The sequence below is a fragment of the Gymnoscopelus braueri genome (genome assembly GCF_963280865.1).
Source record: "Gymnoscopelus braueri genome assembly, chromosome: 16".
Taxonomy (NCBI): Eukaryota; Metazoa; Chordata; class Actinopteri; order Myctophiformes; family Myctophidae; genus Gymnoscopelus; species Gymnoscopelus braueri.
In genome coordinates, this window is record NC_137616.1 from 22,620,653 (window position 1) to 22,634,004 (window position 13,352).

Sequence of the window (13,352 nt, forward strand, 5' to 3'; positions counted from 1 at the left end):
ACTCCTAAACAATAAGAAGCAGTATTACACAAACAGCCGGAAAAAACGCGCCGCCGAGGAAGCCGCCCCCCCAGCATTTCCTAATGCCCCCCCAATTAATAATTTCTGTATCCGGCCCTGCATACACTACATACACTGTCAATTCTTGAGTGTCAATTTAACTCTGAAGAGCTGTAAGAAATGACATGAGACTAACTGCAAGAGACTGAGAGAGACAGTCCAATGAGTAACAGAAAAAAACTGAATAATGAGAGAACAAAAAGTGAACATTACTATTTTAATAGGACTTTTCGTATTAACAGTAACTCCATGGAAGAGTGGCTGTGCCAATTTCATAATTGCATTGTTTCAGATCGTTAAATGTGCGATTATTCCTCTAAGAGAGATTACAGGGGGAGGGAATGAACGAATAAATGAATGGAAATGTCCGATGACGCCTGTATGTTTCCAGTTAGATGATCCCAGCAGCCTTTGGAGGAATATTAGGAAGTGTTTTAATAGTGGCACTATTACATGTACTTTTACAATTGTTTTGGGGAGAGACTTAACACAACACAATATAGCACAAGGCTAGTAACTTAAAGGGATATTTCACTTTCAAAAAAACTTTTGGTCATTTTATCGTCTACTCAGGCCTTTGTGAACCCCCCAGACAGTTTTTAAGTCGCTTGATTCAGTATTTAGATATTTGATATTCATTTTAACAGACACGCCCCCTTCCTATACAAACCCATTGTAGCTTCAAACTTCATTTTAACCATGTTAAATTCATCAAAAATACCCGTCCTTGGTTCTGGTGACTCACCCTGCCCTCCTGATGCGTGAGGGGGCCGTGTTTTTCCGATAATTTTTTTCATTTATTTTATTTTATTTTTTTATTGTATTTTATTTTTTTCATTTTCCCAATTTTTTTTTTTAAATAAATGAAAAAAGTAATTGAAAAAACACGGCCCCCTTGCGTATTAGGGGGGCGGTATGAGTCACCAGAACCAAGGACGGGTGTTTTTGATGAATCTAACATGGTTAAAATGGAGTTTGAAGTTACAATGGGTTTGTATAGGAAGGGGGCGTGTCTGTTAAAATGAATATCAAATATCTAAATACTGAATCAAGCAACTTATAAACTGTCTGGGGGGTTCACAACGGCCTGAGTAGATGATAAAATGACCAAAAGTTTGTTTGAAAGTGAAATATCCCTTTAACACAATGCAACATACAGTAACATAACACAATGCTACAGTATGTAATGTAATGTAATGTAAAGCAATGTAACACAACATTACACATCGTCTCTGTCGGCCGGAAACCTCATATTTCCAAAACTGTTACGTTTCAGGATTTTAAAATAATCAAAAATATCAAAAGTAGCAGATCAACAAGCTCAAAACGCACCGCGTTTCGAGCTTGTAGATCCGCTACTTTTTATACTTTAGTATGACGCTGTAGTATGATCAAGTAGGTCATTAATTTACGTAAAAACACAAAAGGTGGAATATGGAGATATAAGCTATAAGGTATCGTATACCGACAGCAACGATATCCTCCATACAACAACAGGGTATATGTCCTACAGTCAGCTGGAAGTCATTAGCAATATGACAGCGACACGGTTGTCGTTTCACAGAACCTCTCGAAACAAATTAGACAAGACCATGTTACAAGGGGGGGGGGGGGGGGGGTCAGTAAATACGTGGCATAAATCTGGTTGATAGCGTAGCATTCGACACGTTGGATCCAAATGTCAGGAGAGATTTGTAACGGATCTATGGCAAGATCACCTCGCTGCTCCCCGGATCAATCCTCGGCCTTGAAAAAGCTATCAGTATGCATTACTCTCTCTCTCTCTCTCTCTCTCTCACACACACACACACACACACACACACACACACACACACACACACACACACACACACACACACACACACACACACATACACACAAACACACACACACACATTATCTCCCTCTCGCTTCTTTCATTCATTCAGTCTGTCTCGATCCCTCTGTCTGTCCATTTCAAATCTCTGCTACAAACCCATAATTAAGATGGACAGGTTATGAATGGGAACGATCAGGATTTCTCTCTCTCTCTTCCTTTTTCTCAATACAGATCTGTCTCTCTCCCCCACACACATAAGGTCATGTTACAAGGACTCTTATAATTTGTGAAGGCAAAATGATATAGCATATAATATAAATCCTGTCCCTGTGGAGACATCTGACATGTTTCTCTCCCTCTCTCTCTCTTTCTCCCTCCCTCCTTACCTCTCATGAGCATGCACACACACACACACACACACACACACACACACACACACACACACACACACACACACACACACACACACACACACACACACACACACACACACACAGTGCAAGTATCACACATTGGGTACTCACGCACACTTGCATGTGCGAGCACACACACACACACACACACACACACACTACTAACACATCCATTCATCAGCGCTACATCGAGAGTGACGTCTCCCACCTTCTGCGCACCTTTACGCTGCGGTTTCACAGTAATTGCTCACACGAATCATGACAGAAGCCGTGAGGTATCAGATTACTGCTAAAGAATCCGCACTTTGTGCTTCAGTACCCTTGCCCCCCCCCCTCTCTCTCTCAGGTCTCTCTTGTAGTCTGGTAATTATTTTCCCCTGTGTGTGTGTGTGTGTGTGTGTGTGTGTGTGTGTGTGTGTGTGTGTGTGTGTGTGTGTGTGTGTGTGTGTGTGTGTGTGTGTGTGTGTGTGTGTGTGTGCGCGTGCGCGTACGTGTGTGAATTACAATGTATTTCATTATGTGCTGATCCTGTTATTCTCCAGTGTGCCACTCAATGGACCTTTTTAATTCAAAAGACTCTTTCTGCCGGTAGCTCAGAAATTCTCCACGTCAAGACACGCACATAAATAGATAATATGGGTAATGAGCAGGGGAGATACAAGAGATAACGACAAAGGCTAGTTTGGGCTACAGAGATGGTGATTATCATTACGATTATGGTTCTCAGTTTGGGCATTTAGCAGAGGCTCTTATCCAGAGTGACAGGCAAAGTGCAAGGTTAGAGAAAGTACCATGAATGGGCTTTTTATTTTTTTTACCATACGCACAATTAACATGAGAAGCCTCTGAATTCACGGTTGATTAATTATTATTGATTATTAACACGTATACTGAAATGCGAAAAACATTGAAAAAAGGTTTGTGTTAACCACTTTTTTTCTGTATACTGTATATCGTCTCTGTCGGGGAGGAAACCTCCTATGTTCAGAACATTTTTTTCAGGATTCAAATTCAAAAACAGCAAAAGCAGTAGATCTACAAGCTCAAAACGTGTCGCTTCGCGCCGCGTTTCGAGCTTGCAGATCTGCCACTTTTGATACTTCAGTGTGACGCTGTAGTGTGATCAAGTAGGGCGTTCATTTACGGAGAAAAGAAAACTCAAAAAGTAGAAATATGAAGAGATAATAGGTTTCTGTCCGACAGCAACGTTATCGAAAACAGTGGGGGGGGAAACAAATAGAAAATCTGGTGAGAGAACCCATTGTGTGAACTCACTTCCAGGTTTTAGAAAGCCAGAAGTGACACTCCAGACAGACAGAGATGGGGTGGGGGGGTGAAGGATGAAGGGTGACTGAGGGATGTAGGGCAGGCTGTCTGAAGAGGTGAGTTTTCAGACTGCGGCAAGAAGATGGACATGTTCTCTCCTTCTTTCTCTCTCTCCCAGGTGGATTTTGCCTTCACTGTGTGGCAGAGCTTCCCAGAGAGGATCGTGGGCTACCCTGCCAGGAGCCACTACTGGGACGGGGCCAGGGCCCGATGGGGCTACACGTCTAAGTGGACCAATGACTATTCCATGGTCCTCACTGGAGCCGCCTTCTATCACAGGTACATGTACAGCATATAGGTCTTCAATGTTTTTTCAGGCCAAGGACCCCTTAGCTGAGAGAGAGATGAAGCAGGGACCCCCAAATACATTCTGTATAAAATTGTGTTGCAGGTTAAACTTTTTTCATAGATTTCATAGATAGTTGGATTCGTGCTAATGTATATTTTCAGATAGTTAACCTTTAAACCCTCAATATTTAGTCAACTTGACCGTTGGCTCTGTACTCGGTCTGCTATTTTCCCCTCTACACCGACTCTCCGAAAATAGCAGATCTACAAGCTCACAACGCCTCACAACAGCTATTTTCGGCTACTGTTCCCCACCACACAAAGATTTGGCGGACCCCTTGTAGTAACTCTGAGGACGCCCTAGGGGCCCCGGACCCCCTGTTGAAGGCCCCTGATGTACAGTACAGTACCACAACTGTTGTAGTCTTCATCTATGGATATATTCAGACTGGCAGCCCAAATATGATTTTTGGCCTATCCAGATTGAAATCAGGTTGTTTTTTATCAAGTCTGAACAGCAAAAAATAAAATTAAAACAATTAAAAACATTCCAGGGTGATTCAAAAACTACTTCCAAAGATCACTCGGACACTGAAGCCTGATTTATTTTTAAATACTTCATCATAAGACTGTGTCGCTTGCCAAAAATAGCAGATCTACACGCTCACAACACGTCACACTGACACATTGTGAGCTTGCAGATCCGCTATTTTGGCAAGCGGGCCAAGGTGAAGCATGCCAAGGTGAAGCATAATTAAGTCTGATTAAACATTAAACGTACTTTTAGCACCACTATGGTCTTTCTGTAATTAAAATAAAATCAGGAAAAATATGATTGTATGTCTATGGAATTAAGTCTTTGATCATAATTCCATTTTTTTAGATCATACAGTAACAGATTAAACTGAAAAGCATTACTGGAACAATTATATTATGTTTGTTTTTTTCCTAGCTAATACCTGAACCTTATCTTCCTAAATAGCAGATCTACGAGTGTCGCAACGTGACATGTTGTGAGCTTGTAGATCAGCTATTTTCAGTGGAGATATGGTGTAGAGAGAAAAAGCACCTATATAGTACCTACCTGTATAGCGCCCTTGGGACCCAGGTCTACTAATAGGGTTACCATTTTCTAACCCACATACATACAGTATTGCCATGCAGTTTACTTATAGTCTCTGTCGGGTGGAAACCTTGTATGTCCAAAACTGTTACTTTTCAGGATTCAAATGCAAAAATAGCAGATATACAAGCTCATAGCGCGGCACCGAGTGCCGCACTATGAGCTTGTAGATATGCAATTTTTTGAAAAATCTAGAAAATGTGTGCATATCTTTGAATATATATATATTTTTAAAGCGAACATTTTTAACTCAAATCTTTGCTTCTGAGGGTCCCTGGCACAAAACATTTTCATATGGGGGTCCGCGGCCAAATGTATATCAATTTAGGGGTCCCTGGCATGAAAAAGGTTGAAAACCACTGCTTTAGGGCATTAATCTACAGAAAAGAACATCAAAAGTTAAAATATGGAGATAAGAGGTTTTCTGCCTGACAGCGACGTTATTCAAAAGGAGTCTGATATTAGGAAGCCCTTCACCCTCACAGTACACGGCACTAATCGCATTAGAAGTCAATCTCTCGGCAGCCAAGGTTTTATTTTTTTACAAGAGTTATAGAAAAAAGAAAACTTGATAGTCTCTCTCTCTCTCTGTCTCTCCCTCTCCCACATTTATCGCATACAAAGATTGTCAAAAACCACAACACGCACGCAATGTAGAAAGAAAACAACTGCAAAGCCAAATATTAAGCTCAGTGGTAAATTGAATGGGAGAGACGCTTTGCTCTCACGGGGGATTTGAGGCACTTTGTTGCTTGAGAATCGATAAACAGTCTCTCTCTCAGTCGCTTGTCATTGTTAGAACCTCCTTTAGGCCTTGTGTCATTTAGTGCTCTCACTGTGGCATAGGGAGAGAGAGATGGAGGGAGGGAGTAATTGGTCACTCGTCGATCAAGGTTACAACAAAAAACGATGTTTTCTGTTGTTCGACAAATTATAGATTACTGTAGCCTAAATTAGAGAGAAAGGTGAAAGAGACGGAAAATACAAAGGAGAGAGCAGATGGTGAGGGAGAGAGTTAATAGGAAAGAGAGAGTAAGATAATCATCCATCCATTCATCTTCTACTGCCTACCCGGAATCGGCTTGCAGAGGTAACAGTTCCAGCAGAGATTGCTTGAGCCACATTAGCAACTTCTAAATGGGGATCCCGAGGCGTTCCCTGGCCAGCGTGGAGATATAATCCCCCTGTGTAGTCCTTTGTTCTACCATGTGGTCTCTTCCCAGGCGGGTGTGCGTGGGGAAACCTCCCTAGGGAGGCGCCCAGGAGGCATCTGTGTTAGATGCCGAACCACTTCAACTGGCTCCTTTTATTCTGCTTTTGTCATTTAATCTGAGATAGACTGAAAGACAACATGAGAGACAGACTCACAGACAGACAGACAGACAGACAGAGGCAGAGACATGAGATGCAAGAGGGAGAGGGTGAAAGGAGAGAAGACACTCTCCGAATTAAATGAACACTCAGGATTTTATTGTATATGAAGTTGAAAGACAGACCAACTAAACCATGTCAAATAGTTATAGCAGTGTCGAGGAGACTGGCATTTTGCTAGAGTATCTAACAAGTCAAAGCTACAGAGATCCACATGGATCGAATGTGGCAGAAACGTGTCTGAAATATCACATCTCATATAACATTACCCAGTCATTTAATATAGGCACTTCAGACATCAATGACTATCACTGAGTGTGTGTGTGTGTGTGTGTGTGTGTGTGTGTGTGTGTGTGTGTGTGTGTGTGTGTGTGTGTGTGTGTGTGTGTGTGTGTGTGTGTGTGTGTGTGTGTGTGTGTGTGTGTGTGTGTGTGTTTGTGTGTGTGTGTGTGTGTACGTGTGTGTACGTGTGTGTGTGTGTGTGTGTGTGTGTGTGTGTGTGTGTGTGTGTGTGTGTGTGTGTGTGTGTGTGTGTGTGTGTGTACGTGTACGTGTACGTGTACGTGTACGTGTGCGTGTGTGTCCATGCGTTCGCTTGCGCTGGCATGGAGGTAACATTGTTGGTGTGTGTGTGTGTGTGTGTGTGTGTGTGTGTGTGCGTGCGTGCGTGCGTGCGTGCGTGCGTGTGTGCGTGCGTGTCTCTCCCAGGTACTACCACTACTTGTTTAGCCACTATATCCCAGGTAGACTGTTGACCATGGTGGACCGCATGGCCAACTGTGAGGACATCCTCATGAACTTCCTGGTGTCAGCTGTAACCAAGCAACCACCAATCAAAGTCACCCAGAAGAAACAGTACAAGGAGACCATGATGACACAGGTGAGGCAGTTACTGAAAAAAAGAAAATATGTATATATCGTCTCTGTAAACCTTGCATATCCAAAACTGACTAACAATGTAGTTATTATTGAGTCACACGCTCTTATTAATACTTTTCAGTGGTTAAATGTTAATACAACCTACAGACAGACATAACCACTTTCACTTTCAAGGCCTTGTGACCTTGTAGATCAGCAATTTTTTATATTTGTGTGTGACGTTATTGACATACCTTAGTCATTTATTTGAGTAGCCTATAGCTCGACCAAGAGTATGCAAGGTTTTGTTTAGTCAAGTACATTTGTCACTTTGGATCGTTACATTAAATTATTAGTGGCTATACGTTTTTCAACTACTTACTGTAACAGTGTGGTATTATGACCACAGCTTCTATTTGATTAACTGAATTAAGTTTAATTGAGAAAATACCACTGTGCACTCATGGAATGCAGCATGTCAAATCAATGATCAATTATAGGCTGGGCTCCAGACTACATTCTGTGATAACAAATTAAGTAAATTGAATCTGACCACTTCCATTGCATGAATTTATTGCAACAAACTCCAGTCAATTAAATACAAAAACAGCTGTGCTGTGAACAATTTAGGCTAACAAGAGCAAAGTATTACATTGTATGACTTAAAAAATTGTAAGTACAGTATTGTATAACGTAATTGTGTATGACATACTATCATGACTATTTTATATACTAGTCCCACTCCAAAGTCAATGTAAATGAACAAAAAAAACAAGCTAAACTCCATTTTGCATCATCTGCGCAAGGAACAGGCCATGTGATTTTTCTGAAGAAAAGGTGAAAATGCAAAAGACAAATAAGAATATTAAATTAATAATACATAAATATAATGAATAATTACAGGAAACCAAGTTTTTTTTTTTGTATCTAAATTTTTATCCCTCGATTTTTGTAACCCTTTTTTCACCCGGTGCCAATTTGCTAAGTGATCCTGGGCACTACACTCCCCCCACCAGCCTAGGGAGGCCAGGGCCGAGCTCATGCCTCCTTCAATGCATGAGAGCCAACTGACCTTCTTGTCACCTGACAGGAGGGAGTTTCCCTGGTTGGACGTAGCGCGTGGAAGGAACACGTTATTCCAACCAGTTCCCTTCCCCTCCATCAGGCGCCCCGGCTGACCAGGGGGAGGCAGTATAGTGACCAGGATTACTACATGTTTTTGTGAGGGTATTAACTACCCTAGGAGACACGGGGAGAACATGCAAACTCCACACAGAGTAGGCCCTTTCGCCAACCCCACCTAGGGTATGGGCGCTGATGACGCGGAGGAGAAGACACGCCCCCAGCGCCCACAGCGTCCCCGGCGGGAATCGAACCCAGGACCTTCTAGCTGTGAGGCGACAGCGCTACCGACTGCGCCACCGTGCCCCCTAGGAAACCAAGTTTAATATACATAATTGTATTCTCTTACAGGGGTAGCATGTGTGTCTCACTCCCAAGGCATCACATTTTGCCGCTCTGTCAGTAGCCCTGAAACGTAAATTTAGATCAATACACGAAACAGCCTGTTATAGCACAACAATGAAGTTGATTTGAGGGGGCAGAGGTTCTCCCTTGGCTTACTGGGACACCGATCAGTCCAATGGTGCCGGGATTAGCTGTTCACAGACACACAGGACGGACGGACGGACAGACAGACAGACAGACGGACAGGAGACAAAAAACTATTATATGCACATACAAAAACACAATATGGGTAGCGTTTATTGTTTCAGATGGATCTATGATTTCAAACAGACAATTTGAATTTTGAGTAGTGGACACTTTTCACAGCAGACATGTAGTGCAAGTAGGTGCAGCTGAACATTACAGGTGTGTTTCATTTAGGTGTTTCTGTGAGCCTTAGTAAGTTAACAGTATAGGAGCTGTCCATGTTGGCACCGAGTGGCACCTAAATGAAACACAGTTAATGTTGCGTCAAAATATCTAGTGTGAAAAGTGTCCAGAGTCAAACATCACAGAGTCAAATGTCTACCAAGAAAACCTTGTTTTCTCTGATAGCAAACCAGTGGGGTCAAGCAAAAGACTTGAGAAAAGTCACATTTGTTTTAAACGAAGACGGCCCATTGCCTCCCTTTGTCCTCGTCCATCCTTTGATGAGATTTTCCTCTCCTTCAGTAAGATGGTAATGCAGTGGTAGAGATACCACAGGCATAAGCCCTGACCTTCTCTGGGAGATCCCCCTTGTGTGTGTGTGTGTGTGTGTGTGTGTGTGTGTGTGTGTGTGTGTGTGTGTGTGTGTGTGTGTGTGTGTGTGTGTGTGTGTGTGTGTGTGTGTGTGTGTGTGTGTGTGTGCTCGTGTGTGTGTGTGTGTGTGTGTGTGTGTGTGTGTGTGTGTGTGTGTGTGTGTGTGTGTGTGTGTGCTCGTGTGTGTGTGTGTGTGTGTGTGTGTGTATGTGTGTGTGTGTGTGTGTGTGTGTGTGTGTGTGTGTGTGTGTGTGTGTGTGTGTGTGTGTGTGTGTGGCCAGCCACACACCATGCTGTGATTGATGGCGAGGCCAGAGGCAGGCCGATGACTCGGCAGTATGGACTCAGTGATTAATGTCTTAATTGTGGAGGCAGCACGGCACCCCAAGATTTACTCCCGGCCTCCCATGTCTCACACTCACTCTCTCTTTCTCTATCTCTCTTTAACTGTCTTTGCCTTCTTTTGTCTCTCCCTATCTATCTCTACCAACAGTATATGTGTACCTCTCTCACGCAAGTACCAGCCACTAATGTGTGGCCTTGGCTTCCAGTTAGAACAGATGCTAGGACATTAGCATGGGGAAAGGGGGCGTAGATCAGTGGTTCTCAAACATTTTCATGTCCAAATTGATAGGTATTTTGCCGCGGACCCCTATTTGAAAAGATGGTGTGCCAGGGACACCCATATAAGAGAAGATTTGTCAAGAAATTTGAAAATAGCAAGTGTACAAGTTCACTATGCGTCGCGAGCTTGTAGATTGGCTATTATCAAATACCAGGCTTAAGTGTATGAACTGTTCCTCATTTTTTCTGGGGACCCCCTGGAACCCCCCTCAAGGACCCACTTTGAGAACTAGTGACATACTGTAGATACTGTAATTGTGCTTCTGCAAAGGTTATGAGAATTCTGAAAAAAGCATTTAGCGTAGTTTTTTTGTACTTAGGCAGTAAGTTGGTTGGTCCATTTGATCTTGTTTTTTATCGCCGGTGGGTATAAAAATGTTTTATCCCTGGCTTCTGGTCGGACTGAATTAAATATCTGTTTGATATTTATGTTTGATAACACAATTAAACAATTTAATGTCTCAAAATATTTTTTTACCAAACAATAGCGAAAATAGTAGATCTACAAGCTCACGACATGTTGAAGTACGACACATTGTGAACTTGTCGATTGGCTATTTTAGCTATTTGTCACACGACAAAGTATGGCTTAGGTGGTTAAGAAAATGCCCTCCCTTCCCCATTTGTATTTAACAAATCGAACCCTGTATTTATGACAAGAAAAAGCACTCAAACTTTTTCAGTCTCATTCTCTCTCAGTATATCTACCACAGTTTTAATGCACCATTACTCCTTTAAAGACATGTTTTAGCTCTTTGCTCAGATGATCCCACACTGGAGTCTTGACCCAGAGTTCCAGCAGTTTGTTCTCCTCTCCGACTCACAACGCCGAGAGCAGTGCTGTTCCTTATTGCAACACAGTTTTGCTTTTACTCTGTAAATTGATTATTTCCTTAACTCCTGACACTTTTGTGCTTTCCCCTGGTCACCCAGAACGTATTACTTTTCTCACGAAACAAAAATAGCCTTTACGTAAGATTCCATTAGTCACTTAGGCACAACCGCAGTTTTAAAGCGTTAGAATAGAAAAATAACTTCATTTGGTTCATGGAATGTGTATCGCAATGTAACCAAGGGAGATATTATTGGCTGGTCTTCAGACAGGGCTACAGTGGACATTAGACGCTTACAGCAAATTAGGTTTTGAACAGTGGTTCTCAAAGTGGGGTCTCTAGGGAACCTAAGGTTCCTTGAGAGGTTACCAAATAGACCCTTATACAGGTCTGTAACTCTGAGAGTATTCAAATGGAACCAAATGGAAATGCACCCTTAAGGGCCCATTTGGTTCAATGTGAATGCTCTCAGAGTTATGTGGATCCTTGAAATTAGAACCACTATGTAAGAAGCTTGTGACATTAAGTTGCTATCAATACGACAATTTTCCAATGCCAGGTACCATGTAACAGAGCTTCTCTGTCTCTCTCTGTCTCCTCCCAGGGCTCCAAGGCGTCTCGCTGGGCCGACCCCGACCACTTCGCCCAGCGGCAGACGTGCATGAACGCCTTCAGTGGCTGGCTGGGCTTCATGCCTCTGGTGCATTCCCAGATGAGGCTGGACCCCGTGTTGTTCAGAGACCAGGTCTCCATCCTGAGAAAGAAGTACAGGGACATCGAGAGACTGTGACCGCAGCCACCGCCAAGGACGCACACACAAGGATACACACAAAGGTTGCACGCCGAAGATACACGTGGCCACAGAGAAGATAGGAAAACGTCCATGGGCAAGAAAGAGTGTGTGTGTGTGTGTGTGTGTGTATGTGTGTGTGTGTCTGTGTGTGTGACGGTACACAGGTTTCCTAGCGTGAGATGTACAGTTGTGCTCAAAGCACACACACACACGTCAAAAATATAATGTGATCTGGTGTACTGTATTCATATAGGCCCCCCAACACTGGGATAAATCATGTACACGACTATAACATGCCATATGGACCCTTGTTAGAGGCTGACGTGTGTACAGACTGCGGCGGCACGGACACAACATGCAGTAAGGCCTGGAGACACGAGGAGAGATTTTGTCTTAACCAGAGACATATGCATTTGTTTGCATGGTTTTGAACAAAGAATTCTGGACAGTTGTTTTAGGAAACAGCAGTGTGGAGAGTCACACTCATGATGTGAGCTGGAGCCAAAAAATAAGCGATTAGAGACATTTACAGTGTATTCCATATACAGAAGAAATGCGTGCCATTATCACATGTTTGACTGGGACACTGACGAGAGGTACAGTATAGTGCAGACTTTTTCCAAATGACAGAAAAGACTATATATTGCAAGTTTAAGGAAAAAATACAAAAGATATATACTATACATAGCGAGTTTGACCTGAAACCCCCAAAACAAACAAGTGACATACAGGTACAGTATATTATGGGTTTTGGGCAGATGTATAGTTTGGTTCAAAAGAAAGAGGCACTGACACAGCCTCCTATTGTAGATTTTCAGTGGCATTTCTCGTCTGTATGAAAAAGAGAACAATAAAGAGATGTTATGTTAAAAGATGGGAGATAAGGCCTCAACTTTCGTATTTATTTCGCTGTACTTTTTTTTTTTACACACTTTTATGTCTAGTTTGCCAAGAACATGGTCCATTCAGGGTTGATTCTGTTTAACACGTTCATTATCGACTTTATCGATTCACAGCGAGCAACAAGTTAAAAGTTTTAACTTGTTGCTCGCTGTGAATCGATAAAGTCGATAATGAACGTGAACCTTTGCGCTACATTGAGAGAAATGATCAATGTCTCACATTTCCATTCAGCCTTTTAGAACAAATTGTAACATAAAATGCATGCAAAAAAACATGCAATTGCATATTTTTTATGGAAAATTAGCTGATTATTACTAGCGGATCCCAACCGCACCAGTGCTTGATATGACCAAGTACTTGGCATAAAATATGTTTCAAAGCATTCTTTTGTAGTAACCATTAAGATATAAGCATTATACAACAACTATTTGAAGGTTCTCTTCTCTCCACATATACAGTAGGTAAATTGGGCTGTGGAGAGCATGTGTAAATTCACTCTCACTCACACACACACACACACTGTCTCTCTCTCACACACACACGCACACTCGCACACACACGCACACACACGCACACACACGCACACACACACACACACACACACACACACACACACACACACACACACACACACACACACACACACACACACACACACACACACACACACACACACACACACACACACACACAC

General features: G+C 42.5%; 1 protein-coding gene across 2 annotated transcripts in view; it reads left to right on the plus strand.

Moving 5' to 3' along the window:
- Positions 1–11,752, plus strand: part of LOC308103841 (exostosin-1) — a gene marked incomplete at both ends in the record, with an annotated part of 287,013 nt that extends 275,261 nt beyond the window's left edge. For both annotated transcript variants that reach the window (XM_080454020.1, XM_080454021.1), the window contains 3 exons: positions 3,737–3,897; positions 7,109–7,280; positions 11,567–11,752. In XM_080454020.1, the coding sequence (XP_080310146.1) occupies positions 3,737–3,897; positions 7,109–7,280; positions 11,567–11,752 (519 nt within the window). The remainder of the gene's footprint in view (positions 1–3,736; positions 3,898–7,108; positions 7,281–11,566) is intronic.
- Positions 11,753–13,352: the final 1,600 nt, after the last annotated feature.